This window comes from Rana temporaria, chromosome 4, assembly GCF_905171775.1.
Source record: "Rana temporaria chromosome 4, aRanTem1.1, whole genome shotgun sequence".
NCBI lineage: Eukaryota > Metazoa > Chordata > Amphibia > Anura > Ranidae > Rana > Rana temporaria.
This window is the reverse complement of record NC_053492.1, coordinates 188,463,922-188,484,374: the sequence shown is the minus strand read 5'-3', so window position 1 is coordinate 188,484,374 and position 20,453 is coordinate 188,463,922. Positions and strand designations below refer to the sequence as shown.

General features: G+C 43.6%; 1 protein-coding gene across 1 annotated transcript in view; it reads right to left on the bottom strand.

Annotated features, from left to right (window-relative positions):
• Positions 1-7,416: 7,416 nt before the first annotated feature.
• The window catches only part of LOC120936835 (probable cation-transporting ATPase 13A4), a 177,865-nt gene continuing 164,828 nt past the window's right edge, over positions 7,417-20,453 (bottom strand). The window contains exon 30 of the mRNA XM_040349541.1: positions 7,417-8,169. Within this exon, the coding sequence (XP_040205475.1) occupies positions 7,993-8,169 (177 nt within the window). The 3' untranslated portion in view covers positions 7,417-7,992. The remainder of the gene's footprint in view (positions 8,170-20,453) is intronic.

The window sequence follows — 20,453 nt, the reverse complement described above, 5'->3', positions numbered from 1 at the left end:
CTAAGAATACAGGAATATGTGTATCAGATAATCAGAGTAAAAAAGGAGCATTATCTATATCAAAATTTTAGAACACAACACAAAAGTAGTATCAGGGATGAAATTTGGGGAATTAGAAAAGTATAAAAGACACTGGAGGGGTAGCAATTTAGTTAGGACACTCAGCCAAAGGATATCTTGGTGGGTGTATGAACTGGGAACATTAGCACCTAGACAACCATAGGAAGGAGAAAGAGAAGAAGGAATACCCCAGTACCCCAAAGGATTAATCTTTGTCACAAGCACTTTTATTAAGTCTATAAGGTGAAGGCACAACCGGTGGAGGGCAGCACTAGGATCTTTTTTGCACAAAGGTGACACATTACGCATTTGATGAAATAAGGACACTGTGTGGGGTACAAAGCGCATTGCACTTTATGTTTGATAGATGTATTTTTGCACATTATTCAATAAAAACATTTACTTTATCAGATATGTTTCACTTTATCAGATATTGCATTTCACATATTTGAATGTGGATTTCAAATTGTTATTATTTATTTAGCTCTGCACTAATTGGGCCAAATCTTCAAAAGAGATACGCATCTCCTCAGCTTTTGGGGAGTAGCCTCTGTTATTACATTATCATATTTTACTTTATGTAGTTTACTTTCTTATAGTGTTACCTCGGTGACTCCTTTGCTAACCGCGGTGGCCTAGTCTGTTTAGACGGCATCGGATTGTCCTTCCCTCCTATTGTTTGAACTACCATCAAACTGGTTCGGACAGCCCCTAGCCCCTCCAGACCAATACCCAGTCTGCCCCGTGCAAATCACAATTGCCGAGACAGAATGGGTACCTTGTTTACTATCATTCAGTTTTGATCCTCAGCCCCGATGGGGCGACTCCCCCCTCGGCGAGCCTACTGTCCGAGCAGGATGTATTAGCCACCCCTTGAGGTTTTTCATCTCTATATGTCCCCAGCGCTTGCAATTCGTTTCCTTGGTACACCTAGTGCTTACTATCGTTTAAGCACCACTATATAACATTTTATACTGTTGTAATGTAACCATATATATTGTATTTGATTGTACTTATTTGACCTATTTGTACCCTTTTGTTTATCTACATTTATTTGTATTTCCGGCTCAGCTGCTTATCCTTGCCCCGTCCTTATAGATGACCTGAGCGCCTCCGGACCATTCCCCGGCGGCTGCCAGATTCTCATTGCGACGGGGTTATCGGCCCCGCCCCCGGGGCCGTACCTTGTCTGCATATTGCGAGAGTTGGTCCCGCCCCTCCATCGCAGGACTATTTGTGCGCTGCGCGTGCCCCGTCTACCAGACTGGCGTCACGTCCGTGGCTAGAGGCAGCATACCTGATCTGCTCGTTGCCATAGGCACAATTCCGCCCATCACCGCAGGTCACTCTACGCACGCAGCCAGCGTGAACCCTTCAGTTGTCATCACGTGGGCGGCCAGGCGCAGCTACGCTGCGTCACAACGCCCGCCCAGGAGCCAATGGCGTAGTCAGGAGACACATAAATGGGATCCATCCGCCCACAGCGGAACGGATGCCGTCTCCCAGGATTGCTGTGGATTTATCCTGTCCACAGTAAGTTGTATATATTTGCCTAACCTGTCATTGGTCAGCCTGCCCTGGCTGCTCCGACGCTTTCTTCCCCCCCCCCTTCTTCCCCCCTTCACTTTATTTTCCCACTTATCACCATTCATCATTTTATTTCCTTATAGGTGTATTTGGCTGGCTTCATTACCCTGACGCCACCCCTCCGTCATATGTGGTTATCAACCCACCCAACACGGCTTTACCGAGCCAATATGTGTTCCCACACATACTCAAGCTGGGCTCCATTATTTGGAGCACTCCTTTTTGCACTACCTACTTTTTCACATTCAATGTACACATAACATATCATCTTTTCCTTCTCCCCTGTTTTTTTTCCCTTCACCGTCCTTGGCCCCACCCTCTTTCCCCCTCCTTTTTCCGCCCTTTGTTTCTGTTTCCCCCCCATCTTCCCTTTCCCCCTTTCCCCCTCCTTCCCCCTTGTTTGTTCACCCTTCCTGATGTGTGTTCCATACCCCCCCCTCCCCCTTCCTTACACATTGTCCCCCACTCACAATTTGCACATCATTCACCTTATAACCTTTGTAGCACTGGTTATCAACACGTGTGGTCACGCATGTCCTTCACCTCCCCCCCCCCCTTCCTGTTGCAGTCCAGGTAAGGGCCTCGACATTAATTATCCTTTTATTTTATATTCTACATCCCTGGCAAGTAGACATCTCCCCATTTGCCTGCCTCCTGGCCGATATATGGGACGCTATCTGGTGATCCCCGCCTCTCTCTCCTGCGGGTTCCTCCTAGGTAAGCAGCTGAGCCTTTGTTCCCCAATGTATAATCAGTAACTGGTTTATGTGTTAATTGTTTGTTTTTCCAACTTTATTGTAGACATGCTTCTGATGAAGCGGCCTTTGCCGCGAAACTAGTAAAGTTCAATGTCGTGACCTTCAACCCATCATTTTTCCCTCCTTGGGATCATTGTATTGGTGTCATGTATGGTCGTCACTGGTTTTAATTTATATTGTGTTTGTTGATTTAATAAAATTCTTTATTTTTTTCTCATATTTTATGGCAATTTTATTACCCTAGTTTATCTGTACCGCAATAGTCCTATTGGCCCACCCCCTCCTGGTTCTCTGGTTTGGGGACCTTAGACCCAATTTGTTTATATTAAAATTTCAGGATGATGGTACTTTTTATATCTTGTTTACACATTACTACTTCAGAGGCTTTTATTATTAATCATATTGATTCAGGTGGATAACACACCTCAAAATGGGCCTCCATTGGGTGGTAAGCGACAGGTACTAGGACGGCTATCGCCGTCTCCGGTCCCTCGCACCCCACCCGCTTAGCACTCCTCAGCTTTTGGGGAGTAGCCTCTGTTATTACATTATCATATTTTACTTTATGTAGTTTACTTTCTTATGGTGTTACCTCGGTGACTCCTTTGCTAACCGCGGTGGCCTAGTCTGTTTAGACGGCATCGGATTGTCCTTCCCTCCTATTGTTTGAACTACCATCAAACTGGTTCGGACAGCCCCTAGCCCCTCCAGACCAATACCCAGTCTGCCCCGTGCAAATCACAATTGCCGAGACAGAATGGGTACCTTGTTTACTATCATTCAGTTTTGATCCTCAGCCCCGATGGGGCGACTCCCCCCTCGGCGAGCCTACTGTCCGAGCAGGATGTATTAGCCACCCCTTGAGGTTTTTCATCTCTATATGTCCCCAGCGCTTGCAATTCGTTTCCTTGGTACACCTAGTGCTTACTATCGTTTAAGCACCACTATATAACATTTTATACTGTTGTAATGTAACCATATATATTGTATTTGATTGTACTTATTTGACCTATTTGTACCCTTTTGTTTATCTACATTTATTTGTATTTCTGGCTCAGCTGCTTATCCTTGCCCCGTCCTTATAGATGACCTGAGCGCCTCCGTACCATTCCCCGGCGGCTGCCAGATTCTCATCGCGACGGGGTTATCGGCCCCGCCCCCGGGGCCGTACCTTGTCTGCATATTGCGAGAGTTGGTCCCGCCCCTCCATCTGATGAAGCGGCCTTTGCCGCGAAACTAGTAAAGTTCAATGTCGTGACCTTCAACCCATCATTTTTCCCTCCTTGGGATCATTGTATTGGTGTCATGTATGGTCGTCACTGGTTTTAATTTATATTGTGTTTGTTGATTTAATAAAATTCTTTATTTTTTTCTCATATTTTATCGCAATTTTATTACCCTAGTTTATCTGTACCGCAATAGTCCTATTGGCCCACCCCCTCCTGGTTCTCTGGTTTGGGGACCTTAGACCCAATTTGTTTATATTAAAATTTCAGGATGATGGTACTTTTTATATCTTGTTTACACATTACTACTTCAGAGGCTTTTATTATTAATCAAAAGAGATACGCAGGCGGAACTGCTGTTCAGCCTGCGTATCTCTGTGCCTAACTTTGGAAACGATCCTCAAAAGGATTTTTCCAAAGTTAGGCAGAAGATCTGACATCTGTAAGACACTTACACTGTCAGATCTTAGGATGCAGTACCGCATCCGCCGCTGGGGGCATTTCTCATTGAAATGCCGCTTTGCGTATGCAAATGAGGACTTAAGCAGATCCACAAAGCTTTTAAGCATTGTGGTTTCTGCGTAAGTTCCGATTTGCTTGCGCAAAATTAGGGCTGGTTTTACAATGTGGAAAGTTAGTCCACCATGTAAAACCAGACCTTTTTTTCGATCGGCGCAATTTTTTTTTAAATTTGAATTTTTTTTCCCGGCGCGTATTTATTTTTTTTCCCGACGCAACTTTTTTGTCCCGTCGCGATCCACAAAGCCCGGCGTAAATTACGTTCGCGCGCTGCCCGTCGGGAAAACTGACGTCACACGCATGCGCAGTACGTCCGGCGCGGGAGCGCGCCTAATTTAAATGGGAATCGCCCATTTAAACTAGGAACGCCTTGCGACGGACGGAGTTAAGTTGCGCTGCCGCAATTTTCCGGGTAAGTGCTTTGAGAATCGGTACTTAATTTCGGAAAATTGCGGCAGTGTAACTTAACTCCCTAAAGTTAAGTTAAGCAAGATTTTTGAGAATTTGGCCCATTGTTTTTGGATTTGTATTGTCACAATATCAGGAAGTGCTGGCAGCTTCATTTGTTATATATAAAAGTTTACAAGGTTTTACAAATATTCACAAAATAAAAATGAAGCCCAGGCATTTCAGCAATGTTTCCACTTCCAGGAAGGTAGAAAATGAATAAGATTTAAGGGCTACTATTTTCTAAGACATTGAGCTTGTTTTTACAATCAAATATATACTAGACAATGTGTCAGGAAAGGTTCCATCTGCTGGTGGTGCTTTGGTTTGCAATGCTGGTGAGACTATTTGATCTATGGGGCACAGTACTGATGTCCACCTGCGGGTGTTTTTCGGCAGTGGGGAGCCAACGTTATCTCCTGCAATCAGGCGTCACCTGAGCCCGATTGTAGGAGATGTGTATAAATACCCGGCAACACACACACACAAGTTGCCTTGGTATCATCCTTGTGCCCTTATCTGTACCTGCTGCCTGAGAATCTGAACCTGTTCCTGTACCCCGTACTCTGTACCCTAAACCTGTTACCTGTGTACCTGACCCTGTCTCACTGTCCTGATCCCTATCCTGTCCAACCTGTTACATTGCATCCCTGCCCTGCAGTCTGATCCTGTCCATCCTCTCCCTCTCCTGTCCTGCTCCCAACTGCTGATCTCCTGTGAATGACCCTGGCCTGTTCTATTGTTTAGGATTCCGGTATTTCCCATTTACTGTATATACCTGTCTGACTGTTATTTGTGGGTCTCTGTCTGTTGGTTGGTTTATTGTGTACTGTGTAATATTGGAGGTGGTTGTATTTATATTATTTACTTATCTTAATAAATCACTATATTTTCACTTTACATATTTTTTGTGTTCCTCTGTTGCTATTCATGCAGTTCTGATCAAACCTGGTTCGTGACACAATGTTAGCTGAAATGTTGTGTTTCCAAACCTGCAATTGTGAAAGCTGCCACTGAGTTCTATGTAATGACCTTTGCGTGGGAGATATAAACACAAAACAAGTGAACGCTGTGATGGAATTTGGACAACCTGTTGGGTATCGCCACCAAGAAGCTGCTTCCCAAGTTGTGGGTCTCGTGTTCCTAAAGTCTAGCTATAGCTACCCCAATAACTAGGCAGTACCAGTTTTGGAGTAAACCAGAATAATAACTGTTTATTTGAACAAGAATGCAGGCTTTTATACACTTGAGAAGGACATTCCCCCCCTCCTGATCAGATTACCCTAACAATACAAACTGCACACAGGAATATAATTACAACAGACATATACTATAAACATTACGTTAATTAGCTACCTGGGCGACACAGAGGTCTGACCTTCCAGGTCAGACTTGTCTCCTAGCTCACAAACTACGATACACATTATCATAAGTATAAACACAGAACACCTTCACGCAGTAGCAGGAGACCACCAGTAGCATACTATCCATTTCCTACATTGTATAGAGGCCAATGTGATCAGCTCTTTCAATTAACATATATAGTTCAGAATAAAATAAACCAGGAATAGTCTTTGTATATCTCCTGGGAGATATTGTGGATAAATAAGTAGCTGTTCATCATTTTCTCAGTCACTTTGTCCCCATAATAGATACTTAGACATATGAGGTGCATGGGGAGCTAAAACAAGGGTTTCCCAACCTCTCCAAGGGATTCTGGGTTCCACGGGCACCCCGCCCAAAGTGAATCCCATCACAAATGCCTTGAAAACACTGTATTTCCATATTCTCATAAATCATAGAAGTATCTGAATTTAATATCAGAAGTGCATTTCTTAACTCTATTTCTAAATAATTTTAACTGGCTTTTATCCACTTGCCAACCAGCGAAATACCTGTTTATTTTATAAGCAGTGGGAGGGGACGTCCCCCCTCCCACAACTTCATCGGGCTGTCCTGTCTCATTGGGGGATTTTTTTTTTATAAACAAAAAATACTGAACATTTTTTTTTTTTTAAACTATATTTTCTACTTTGTTATAAAACATATACAATAAAATCAAATTTCTTCATAAATTTGGGACAAAATGTTTTCTGCCACATGTCTTTGGGACACTGGTATAGTCTGACACTATTAGGTAGATTCAGGTAGGGGCGCGCAAATATAGGTTGGCGTAGCCTAGCGTGTTTACACTATGCCGCCTTAAGTAAGAGAGGCAAGTACATGATTCACAAAGTACTTGCCTCCTTACTTAGGGCGGCGTAGTGTAAATGCGGCGGGCGTAAGGGCGCCTAATTCAAATGGGTTGGGGGGGGGACGTGTTTAATGGTAATGAGGCTTGACCTCGCGTTTTTAACTTGTCACTGCACATGCGCCGGGCGACTACATTTCCCAGTGTGCATTGCGGTTACGTACGCCGCACGGGCCTATTGATTTCGACGTGGACGTAAACGGCGTAAATCCCAATTCGCCGACGACTTACGCAAACGACGTTAAAATTTCGAATCTCGCGGCGGGAACGGCGGCCATACTTTAACATTGTTATTCCACCTAATAGGTGGAATAACTTTAGGCCTCCTAAGGCCTTACGGAAACGGCGTAAATCGACTGCGGCCGCCAGGCGTACGTTCGTGAATCGGGGTACAAACTCATTTACATAATCTACACCGACCGCAATGGAAGCGCCACCTAGCGGCCATCCGAAAAATTGCAATCTAAGATAGGATGGCGCAAGCCGTCGTATCTTAGATATGTTTAAGCGTATCTCTGTTTGAGCATACGCTTAAACATACGTCGGCGTAGATTCTGAGTTAGGCCGGCTTATCTACTGATAAGTCGGCCTAACTCTTACTGAATCTACCTATATATTAGTAAAGGCGGCAATCAGTGACTTACTGTATAGTGTAACTGCAATAGTGTGGTGGAAAATATGGCACTAACAGACACAGGCTGGGAGGGACACTAATTGAATTACGGACACTGATGTTGCTAGAGACACTAATACAGTGATCAGTGATAATACTGTACACTGTACTAATGACACTGGCTGGGAAGGGACTAACATCAAAAGTCAATCTAGGGGCTAACTGTGTGCCTAACACGTGTAATGTGTGCTGATTTTACCCACAGATCTGGCTGCTTTTACTTCCTGGATTCCCTGAGTTCATTTCAGAAAGTAGAAACAGCCAGATTGCTGTCTGTGTCTGTTTGTAAACACAGATATCTGTGCTGTGATTGGTCACACCATATCAGCAGATGTACAGCCAAAATCATTGGCTGTAACCTGCTGACAAACGTGTGCTGTGTTCAATCACAACGCGGGTCAGTTAGGGGAGTGTGCATGCACACCACTAAACCAGGAAGAATGTTGCAAGAGACGTGTATGTGGCAAATGGTTAAACACACTCATTTGCCATAACTGAAAATTGTTGGCTTGAACTGAACATTTCCTTTTGCAAAGGGCAGTCTGTGTTATTTTCCAATGTGCTCTGCAGTTGTTTGTATTGACTCTTCGACTTGTAACCTGAAATCCTCTTTATATGTTGCCAGAGTGTTCTATTGTAAACAATGGTCTAAAAGGAAAAAAAAAAAGAAGGATTATTAACCTCACACAATACTCAGTTTACTACATGTTCCCTCATCATGTGATCTCTCTCTCTGGCACCACTTACTGGTCTGTTTGAAAACTACAAAATAATCATGGTATCATTTTATAATTAAAAATTTTGACTCATACAGTATCACTTATCATATGATATATATATATATATATATATATATATATATATATATATATATATACACATACATACATACATACATACATACACACACACATACAGTGAATGGGTGTGACCTGACACACACACTATAAAACACATGGAGGCCTCCATACCTAATTTGGTTGGTAGGAAGGAGAAGTTTGTGCAACGTTAAATGAGGCACCGCCATGTTATGTAAAAATAATAACATAGAAATTAAGTTATAGTACATGCTTGATTCATTACAATCTAGAATTCATATCAGATATTTTGTATAAAATAGATAGGTAGTCACATGACTTACACTAACTATGCTGCTCATAGCATGCAATACAAATGGAAAATAGACATGATAAAATACATAGATTGAAGAACATATATAATAGAAACAAGTAACTGTTGGCATCTAGTGGCACTTAACGCGTTTCTTGGCATTACAGACATTCATTAGGAGTGCACACCCCCTTCTGAGCCTGCGCAAGCTGACGTGCAATGATGGCGATTCACGCAGAGGAGCCAACCTGCCGCAGTACAACTTTGGTGGCTGGTCCTTGGTAGAATTCCAGGTTTACTTATAATTTGCCATGGTGGAGATTCTGACATCTTCCAACCACCTCTCTATCTTGACAAATCATAGGAATCCTTGCATATATTGATAAAAATGCAAGGCTCCAACTCAATCGACAAGACCAACCAATAAAAGGCCAACTCAATCTACATCCAACAACAAAAAGGATGTATCTCATACTACTGCTGGAACACAGTGACACTTATGTATGTAGCTAAAGACGCCAGAGGCATGGAAATACATTTTTGGGCCAGCTTAGCCCAAACAAACTATTAAAAGTGATAGTAAACATAATTTTTTTCTTTGACATGTTCCCATTGGCCATACACATATATGCAGTCACTGGGCAGGTTGGCTTTAACACTGAGAGGCCACATTTATGTGTCCACAGGGAACAGTTTTCTGTGCTGAGAGCGCCCTCACCGTGTATTCCCAACAGAGTACTGAGATGTCACGAGAAGCTCCTAATTCATACTTACAATCTGGTGACTGCTGTGACAACCAATCACATTGGTTACAAAATTAGAATACCCAATTCCATCTCCCGGCATTTAGAGTCTCCTTAGGAGCTGGGAGGAGGTGGCAGCAAGAGGTTAAGTATGGCATTTTGTTCACTAATTCATCTTCAAATAGGTCACAATATGTTAAGTTTGATGTTTAAATGTTAGCGTCCATTGTTCTTAACGCGGGTGTTCCTGAGGACTGCGTACTTGGTCCACCTCTCTATTCACTCTATACTGATGATTGTATTGTTACATATAGCACTAATGCTTTAATTACATTTGCAGATGATTTAGCAATAGTGGGGTTGATATCATCTAATGACAATGAAGCAGCATACAGACAGGAAGGTGATAGGATGAGTAATGCCGCGTACACAGTTTTAAGGGTCTAGAAAAAACAAAGTTTTTTTTCAACCCGATCATTAAAACGGCCTTGCCTACACACGATGCAAAAAAAATGCTCTAGCAAAGCGCGGTGACCTACAACACGTACGACGGCACTATAAAGGGGAAGTTCCATTAGGATGGCGCCACCCTTGGGGCTGCTTTTGCTGATTTCGTGTTAGTAAAAGACGGTTCGCACTTTTCAGTCTGTTACTGCATGATGAATGTGCTTACTCCATTACGAACGGTAGTTTTACCAGAACGAGCGCTCCCGTCTCATAACTTGCTTCTGAGCATGCACGTTTTTTTCACGTCGTTAAAGCCCACACACGACCATTTTTTACAACATTTAAAATGACAACATTAAAAACGGTTCGAAATTTTTAATGGCCATTTTTTAGATGGTGAAAAATGCTCTGGAGCCCACACACGGTCGTTTTTAATGACATTAAAAAAAAACGTAATTTTTTAGAACCCGAAAAACGGTCATGTGTACGCGTCATTATACGTTTTAGGTGTTCCTAAATCAGAGTATATGACCTGCAGTAAAAATAAATATTTCAAATCTGGTCAAGAAAGCTTAGCAGCATCTTTTCTTTTTCAAAGGATTTTATGGTGCAACAGACTTTCTCAAGAATTGATGTTAAATTTCTACCACTGTACGATAAAAGAGTTTTTATTATATTGCTGTACAGTTTGGTATTCTAGTTGTACATGAGTTTGTAGAGGGTGGTTAAAATGGTCTAATGGATTATTGGGTCTCCACTTCCAAGTCTGGAAGATATCTATTTGAGCCATCTTCGCATATCAGCTGCAAATATTATGAGAGATGTTATACATCCTGCCCATTATTTTTTCTTCACACTCCCCTCAGGCAGACTTGATTCAGGCTTGGACTAATAGGCTACAAAATACTTTTTCCCTCTAAAGATGAATTGTCAAAGGAAAGTTAGTTTTAAGTGAGGTTTTTAATGTAGGGATAATACATGAGGTATACTAGTTGTTGGTTTTAGAATGTATTGTTTTAGTTTTAATTATTTATTATGACTGTACACTGCCATATGGACAGTGGTGTCAAACTATAGTTTCACTGGACAAAGTTGACTATGAAAAAAAAAATGCAGATAGGATTAGGATACCAATTTGGTTTTGAGGGAAGGTTTCATGTTGAAAAATTCTAAGAAACTTTAGGAAACAGGAAAATTTGTTTTAAAAAAAAAAGGTAAAATGTAATTCCCAGTACTCCTAGGCTTCCAACAATTTATGAGGTCCTGAAAATACACAAGGATAAAATTAAAGGGTCACTAAAGGAATTTTTTGTTTTTGCTGAAATGACTGTTTAGTGGGTATAGAGACATACAAGTTAACTGATTGCTTTTAAAAATGATTAAAAATTTAATTTAATCTATCATATAATGTGCCTCTAGGTTCACTTTCCGTTTTTAAGGTACATACATGAAGTTCCGGGTAAGAGGTGAGTCGGGAAGACTCACAGAACAAAAACAAACAAATCCAGGGCAGTGTTTTGTTTTTAAAATGAATCTGATTGGTTCTGAGGAGTTTTAGACAGTTTTAGACAGTAATGACAGCTTAGACCACCGTGAAAATCTCCCAGTATGATGGTTATAAGGAAACAGACAACCAGGAAGTGTGGAGATCACAGCAGAATTACAGCTACTTCAAAGCAAAAACGAACAATGAGGACATGAAACCAGTACTGCAGTAAGGTAAAGGAAGCTATTTAGCTAAAAAAAAAAATCCTTTAGTGACCCTTTAACTGATTGTCAGTGGAACTGACTCATCATTTCAAAAAATGGGAGAGAATGTAAATCACCCCAGCAAAAGGTGGCTGTTACAACCTCCTCCTTTTGTTGGATAGTAAGGATTTTATCACTTTGTTAAGGCTGGGCTCACACTGTAGCACCGGCTCACAGCAGGAGTCCACTGAGTTTCAGTCCAAATTTCTGGCTGAATTCAGACCTGAAACGGACCAAAAGACACACATGAGCCGCTGCGGTGATGTGTGAACTGGCTCCATTGAGAGCCGGTCACAATCTCCTGCTATGTGAATTGGATGCAGGGAAATCCACACCAATTCACAACAGTGTGAACCCAGCCTAAAGGTCATCCCTTATGAAGACAATAATATATTCACAACAGTGCAAGTAAACTCCTTGTACACACATATAAAACAAAGAGATGTAGTAAAATCAGTCAGATGGAGCCTGGAGGACATTAAAAACAAATGGACTTTATAGTGGAAAGTTTGAAATTTGCCATGAGGGGGAAATTCATTTTGGTATAGAAAGTCAATTCTATTTTCAGACTACGGCCTCTTGCACACGGTACTGATGTTTGAACATCAGCATTTCTGATGACCTAAAGGTCATCCCTTATGAAGACAATAATGTATTCACAACAGTGCAAGTAAACTCCTTGTACACACATATAAAACAAAGAGTTGTAGTACAATCAGTAAGATGGAGCCTGGAGGACAAATCAAGATTACATTTAAAACAAGTGGACTTTATGTGGGAAAGTTTGAAATTTGTCATGAGGGGGAAATTATTTTTGATATAGAAAGCTAATTCTATTTTCAGACTAAGACCTCATACACACGGTACTGATGTTTGAACATCAGCATTTTTGGATGTATTTACTAGCGTTTACATTTGTATGTATTCAATCATATTTGTGTGTATAGGTGCAAAATGCTGACTGGGAGGCCTCTGGGAATCACAATGGGTGAAATATATGTGCAAAGTGTGGCAAACACCTTCATGGCCTAATAGGAAGAAGAGCACATACAGTATATCATAAAAAAATGGTCTGGTCTAATGCCGCGTACACACGGTCGTTTTTTGTGATGAAAAAAAAAACTACATTTTTAAAAACGTCATTTAAAATGACCGTGTGTGGGGAAAACGTTGTTTCATGTCTTCTGAAAAACAACAAAAAAAAAAATTTGAGCATGCTTCAATTTTTTATGTCGTTTTTCAAAACATCGTTTTTTGTGTCATAAAAAATCACAGTGTGTAGCTAAAACGACGTTTAAAACAACGTTTTTAAACCAGAGCATGCTCAGAAGCAAGTTATGAAGCGAGCTTGAATGAAATAGAGTGCCACCGTACGTGCTGAACGTAACCACGCTTTGCTAGAGCATTTTGAAAAAACGATGGTGTGTAGGCAACGTCGTTTTTTAAAATGAAGTTTGAAAAAAGTCTTTTTTTTTCATGAGAAAAAATTACGTTTTTTTTCATCACAAAAAGCGACCGTGTGTATGCGGCATAAGACTATATAAATGTTTTATAGGCAATATTTTCATATTTTCACTATTCTTATACTTGATCCAATAAGTTTTCCCATTTTTTGGTGGTAAAATTATGTGCCTCGGCTTATATTTAGGTTGGCTTATACTCAAATATATGCGGTAATATAAATAAGTCAGAAGGATAATAACAAAGCATTGGTCCATTATCCTAAAAGACAAAGGGGTTGGTTTACTCATGGCAAAAGACTGCACACTATACAAGTGCAATTGCACTTGATTGGGTATTCTTTTAATTTTTTTTATTTAAAGTATTTATTAATTTCAAAAATAGAAGGAATGTATACAAAACAACACCAATTGGGCATACCCTGGCTCAATGCACATGTCAGAAGTTAAAGAGAAAAGAGAGAAACAATAAAAATAAATAAAAAATAAAGATAATAAAAAAATACAGAAGAGATAATCTTATAGCATTGTGTACCTACAGAATACTTCAGGAATTTAGCAGTTAAACCATCTGAGATCCAATTTGCATATAAACAAAAACAAAAAGTAATACCATATAGAGCATGCTAAACACTTGGAGAGATATATGCAATAGATGTCCGTTAGTAAAGTTTGTCAATATATAAAAAGGAACCGTGTACCACCTAGGAACCTAAAGTGGATATTCGGATAGAGCAGTTGAGATAGAAACCGGAGAAGAGGGAAGAGGGAAAGTGGACAGGATGAGGAGGCAGGTAAAAGCCCCCCTGTCGACCAGTGATAGTAATTAAAAGGGTAAGTCCATGGTGATTTAACTAACACAGGGGCACACTTCTGCGATCAGCGATCCATTTTTCCCAGGACATGTTAAAGCTATTTGTAGACAGATTGGCTTTTGCGAACGAGAATTCCATCAGGAAATGTGGGTTAAGTAGACGAATGGCATCCTTCAGAAGGGGTGGTTGGGTTGATTTCCAATTTCTTGCGATCGTCAATCGGGCTGCTATTAAAATGTGTGTTACCAGCATTTGCAAATGTCTAGACCAGGAGGGAATTGACAAACCCAGGAGAAGATCTAAAGGGGACATCAGAATAGATATGCCACACAGTGAGAAAATTAATTCCCTCACTTTATCCCAGAATTCTCTAACGAGCGGGCAGTCCCACCAGATGTGAGATAGGGATCCATTGTTGCCACCGCCTCTCCAAAATTTAGACGAAGTGGCCGGGTATATCCTTGCCAGGCTTTCAGGGGTAAAGTACCATTTGTGAAACAGTTTCTGAAGAGATTCCCAATGAGTAACTCAGTGAGATAGACGTAGGGAAGTTAAGAGGGCCTTCACCCATAAATCAGTTGGGGGTGATTGAGACACATAGGAAGACCAATACTGAATGGATGAGGAGAGTAGATCCGAATTTGGCATGGTAATCAGCTTGTATAGGAGGGAAATACCTTTAACTTTAGGGTCTTTGGAGTTGAAAAGTTTTAGCAGGGCTTGAGAAAAAGAGTCTGCAGTCGACCAACAAAGCTTAGAAAGAAGGGATCTTATCCGGAGGTAGACAAAGAACGTTTTGGAAGACAATCCAAATTTCTGTTGTAAATAAGAAAAGGGGTGTAGACCCAAGGATGAAAAGAGCACACCTACATTGGCAATGCCGGCCTTTATCCAGTACATGATGGGTAGATCTGGTGCTAGAAGGGCAATTGCTTAGGTTGGCAATAGTGAGAGGGTGTCCATTGATAGGCCCGAATTAATTTGCGAAATAGCTGACCAGACTCTTAGGGAGGTGGTGATGGTGTTCAGAAAATTATGCTTTGGTTTGAGAGTAAGCCAAGTAGCAGCAAGAACATGCTTGATTGGGTATTCTTTACATTGAAGCTTTACCACATTCTCTAAGCTCTGGGGAAAATAATTGCAACTACAGTAGGTGCCGCCGATTTTGTGTTTCCAGCACGATGGGATCGTGCTGGAAGCCGCCGATGCGAGTCTGCTTCTCGCACTCACAGCCCCCACGAGATGCTGCGCATCCATAGGAATCCAGGAGTCGTGCGGGAGGAGCAACACCGCTCGGCGCTGGCTCCCGCGACGGGGCTCACGTGTGTCAAAATGTTGCCGCTAGCACAGGTCGAGATTGACACAATATAGGCGGCAGGTACTGTACACTTGCTTATGACTAAGGTCTTTGCAGGCTGACACATGTTTGTCTACAGTGAGGGGAAAAAGGTATTTGATCCCCTGCCGATTTTGTACTGACAAGAAAAATGATTAGTCTATAATTTAAGTGGTAGGTTTATTTTAACAGTGAGAGAGAGAATAAAAAGAAAAATATCAGCAATATTTCTGGCTCCCAGGTGTCTTCTATACGGGTAACAAGCTGAGATTAGGAGCACTCACTTAAAGGGAGTGCTCCTAATCTTAGCTTGTTACCTGTATAAGAGACACCTGTCCACAGAAGCAATCAGATTACAATCTCTCCACCATGGCCAAGACCAAAGAGCTGTCCAAGGATGTCAGGGACAAGATTGTAGACCTACACAAGGCTGGAATGGGGTACAAGACTATCGCCAAGCAGCTTGGTGAAAGAGTCACTACAGTTGGTGCGCTTATTTGCAAATTGAAGACAACATAACTGTCAATCTCCCTTGGTCTGGGGCTCCATGCAAGATCTCACCTCATGGAGTATCAATGATCATGAGAATGGTGAGGAATCAGCACAGAACTACACAGGAGAATCTTGACAATGATCTCAAGGCAGCTGGGACCATAGTCACCAAGAAACAATTGGTCAATTGGTAACACACTACACCGCAAAAGGAAAGAAATCCTGCAGCGCCTGCAAGGTCCGCCTGCTCAAGAAAGCACATGTACAGACCCGTCTGAAGTTTGCTAATGAACATCTGAATGATTCAGAGGAGAACTGGGTGAAAGTGTTGTGGTCAGATGAGACCAAAATCGAGTTCTTTGGCATTAACTCAACTCGCTGTGTTTGGAAGAGGAGGAATGCTGCCTATGACCCCAAGAACACCATCCCCACCATCAAACATGGAGATGGTAAACATTATGCTTTGGGGGTGTTTTTCTGCTGTCCCTTCACTGCATCAAAGGGACGATGGACGGGCCATGTACTGTCAAATCTGGGATTAAGAATCCCCGTCCTTCAGCCAGGGCATGGAAAATGGGTCGTGGATGGGTATCCCAGCATGACCATGACCCATGGTCATGGTCATGCTGGCCTCAAAAAGAAGCACATTAAGTGGCTCAAAAAGTGGCTCAAAAAGAAGCACATTAAGGTCCTGGAGTGGCCTAGCTAGTTTCCAGACATTAATCCAATATAAAATATGTGGAGTTATCTGAAGGTTCGAGTTACCAAAAGTCAGCCTCGAAACCTTAATGACTTGAAGAGGATCCGCAGAGGACAAAACCTGGTGGCAAACCTGGTGGCCAACTACAAGAAACGTCTGACCAGTGGCGGCCCGTCCATAGGGGGCGCTTGGGCGCCGCCCCCCCCAAGCTGTAAAAAAATAAATAAATGACATTTTTTTTTTTTTTTAAATGTCACTTTAAGGCCCCATACTCACGAGCAAACATGTCTGCTGAAACTGGCCCGCAGGCCAGTTTCAGCAGACATGTTTGGTCGTGTGTGGGCGCGAGCGGGCCGAATTCCAGCAAACATTTGCCCGCCGGGCCTTTTCCCAGCAGACAAATATTCCTGGACTTGTTTTAAAACAGTCCGCTGGAATTCTGCCCGCTCGGACATGTACGGTCGTCAGTACAGACCTACCGTACATGTCCAGGCGCCCGCCGTCCCTCGCATGCGTCGAATGACTTCGACGCATGCGTGGAAGCATTTTAAAGGCGGGCCGCCCACGTCGCCGCGTCATTGTCGCGGCGACACCGCGTCATCGACGCGGCGACACCGCGGACACGCCCCGCGTATTGTTTACGCGCGGACTTCTGTACGATGGTGTGTACAACCATCGTACAGAAGCCCTCTGGCAGACATGTATGGTGAAAACGGTCCGACGGACCGCTTTCACCATACATGTTTGGTCGTGAGTACCCGGCCTTAGAGTGACCAGGCGCCGGACATGCAGCGGTCTATGGGAAGCTTCCCAGCCTGCAATCAGCTGATCGCAGGCTTGGAAGCTGATTTGCCCGTGTGCAGGGCGTGTGCAGGGCGCAAGCTGTGCGCCCGCACACACTCCCACTGTCATTTGATTTGCTAGAATGCATGGGTTTGTCATGGGATTGGCTCGGCGGGGACCGGAGGAGAGGTCAGTGGGCAGTGCCATTAATATTATATCACTTCCGGTATTCTTGTGATATCTGGAGCGCGTGTGGGGGCATCATAGAGGAGCGGCGCCAACCATTGAAGGTAAGGAACAGACCGGCTCCTTCCCCCACGCCAGCACCAGCAGCACCCCCGCATCCATTGCCTGCCAGCCCCGCCACCACCACCGAGCCCCCGAGAGAGCTGAATACTTCTCTCTGCGGAGTCGGCGCTAGTACTGCCACTGACAAGCAGCAGCAGCGCCCCCCCCCTCTCTCCCCCCCACCCGAAGTTCACTCCGAGTCCCGCCGCCACACTCCGCTCCGGATCAGCAGTGTGCACTCGCAACAGCTTCGGGTCCCCCCCCCACTTCAATGTGCCGATCAGACGTCTGATCGGCACATTGAGGTGGGGGGGGGACCTGAAGTTACTGAACTTAGATGAACCTGAAGTTACTGAACTTAGATGACAGAGCTCAACAGAGTGAACTGGGGGGGGAGGGGGGCTACTGCTTCTGCTTCTGCTTGTCACTGAACTTACACACTGACAGGACTCGGAGTGAACTAGGGGGGAGGGGAGGGGCCCCCTCCCCTCCCCCCCTAGTTCACTCCGAGTCCTGTCATTGTGTAAGTCTCCTCTCCTCCCCCCCACTTTCTCTGAAGTTCACACTGCCCGAGCGGAGCTAGCGCTGCTAAGGTAAGCCAGCCAAGCCACAGAATTCAGTTCAAAATGGATTTGATTCGATTTATCGCCCCATTAGGTCATCAGCGGACAGCGGTGCACTGCCTGATCCCCACCCATCCACCTTGGAGCCTGTTATTGTATTTAGACTGCTGGGACTTGTAGTTCTCCATCATCTCCTGGGGCTCAGGTGCATGCAATCCACCATCTATGGGACTACAAGTCCCAGCAGTGAGAAAAACTGAACAAATATGGTGGATTGCATGCACCTGAGCCCCAGGAGATGATGGAGAACTACAAGTCCCAGCAGGTTATAATATAAAGCTCCGAGGTGGATGGATGTCTGGACAGTGACAATTGATGGGCACAGTGGTGACAATTGATGGGCACAGTGGTGACAATTGATGGGCACAGTGGTGACAATTAGTGGGCACAGTGGTGACAATTGATGGCATGGCACAGTGGTAACAATTGATGGCATGGCACAGTGGTAACAATTGATGGCATGGCACAGTGGTGACAATTGGTGGCACAGTGGTGACAATTGGTGGCACAATGGTGACAATTGATGGCACAGTGGTGACAATTGATGGCACAGTGGTAACAATTGATGGCACAGTGGTGACAATTGATGGCATGGCACAGTGGTGACAATTGATGGCATGGCAAAGTGGTGACAATTGATGGCATGGCAAAGTGGTGACAATTGATGGCATGGCAAAGTGGTGACAATTGATGGCATGGCAAAGTGGTGACAATTGATGGCATAGTGGCTGTGTTTGATGGCATGGCACAGTGGTTGCGTTTTGATGGCACAGTGGCTGCGTTTTGATGGCATGGCACAGTGGCTGCGTTTTGATGGCATGGCACAGTGGTGATAATTGATGGGCCCAGTGAGGCTGCAATTGTTTTATTTTTTTCGTTTGCGCCCCCCCAAACAATTTGAGCACCAGCCGCCACTGCGTCTGACCTCTGATTTCCATTAAGGGTTTGGCCACCAAGTACTAAATCATGTTTCGCGAAGGGGTCAAATACTTATTCCACTCATTAAAAAGCAAATACATTTTTAACATTTTTGAAATGCCTTTTTCTGGATATGGTTGTTATTCTGTCTCTCACTGTTAAAATAAACCTCCCATTAAAATTATAGACTGATAATTTCTTTGTTAGTGGGCAAATGTACAAAAACAGCAGGGGATCAACTACTTTTTTTCCCTCGCTGTATATTGGAACATTTTATCCCATATAAAGAAACAAAGAGAAAAATATTTTCATTGCTGCAATTGCACCTGGTTGCCGACTCTGGCCCGGATTCACAAAACACTTACGCCGACGTATCTCGAGATACGCCGCGTAAGTGTAAATATGCGCCGTCGTATCTGTGCGCCGTGCCCACAAAACTAGATACGCCTGAAAATAGGCTTCATCCGACCGACGTAACTTTCCTACGCCGGCGTATCGTGGGCGCATATTTACGCTGGCTGCAAGTGGTGCTCCCATTAATATCCTATTCCTATTACATGGGGTCACGCCTCATTAGCATGGCTCACGCCCACTTCCACCTACACCGGCTTACGCCGAGGAAACCCAGCGCAGTTTGGGCAGCGGAAGCTTTGTGAATTTGGTGCGTGCCTCTCTGCGCTGCGTCGGCGTAGAGTATATTAGATACGCTACGCCGGCATAAATATGCGCCGATGTATATGAATCCGGGCCTCTATTTTTATCTGGATTACACTTGCAAAGTGTAAAGTCTGTTTGCCATTAGCAAATGAACCCCAAAGTGTTAGGGAAAATGCTTCCAAAAACTCATAAGTACATCCTGTGTTTAGTGTAAAATAAATTTGTACTATTTGTGTAAAAAAAAAAAGTGGGAATACAGCATAAAATAAACAACTCAGCCGAGCGTTCATGAGTGTTGACGTCAGTGCCAAATCTCCACATATGGTAGATATCTATGTGAATGAGAATACGTAGGGATGAAGCTATAGCACTGATGTTTATCAGCGCAGCCCCCCTCAGATGCCTGCCCAGGACCACCAGGTTCCCGCCAGGAATGGCCACTACACTGGACCACTAGGTATGCCACCCTAGATCACCAGGGAAAAGACAATCAGTGCCCAGGCAGCTGCCAATCAGTGCCAAACAAAAATGCCTGCCAGTGATAGTGCCACCAGTAATGCCAATCAGTGAAATCTATCAGTGCCCATCAGTGCTGCCTATCAGTGCGCAGCAGTGCCATCTATCAGTGCCAACCATAAGTACCCATCAGTGCCCATTAGTGCCTACCAGTGCCACCTATGGGTGCCCATCAGTGCTACCAATCAGTGCCCATCAGTGCCGCCTATCAGTGCCCATCGTCAATGCCCATCAGTGCCACCTCATCAGTGCCATATCATTGGTGCCACCTCATCGGTGCCACCTTATCAGTGTA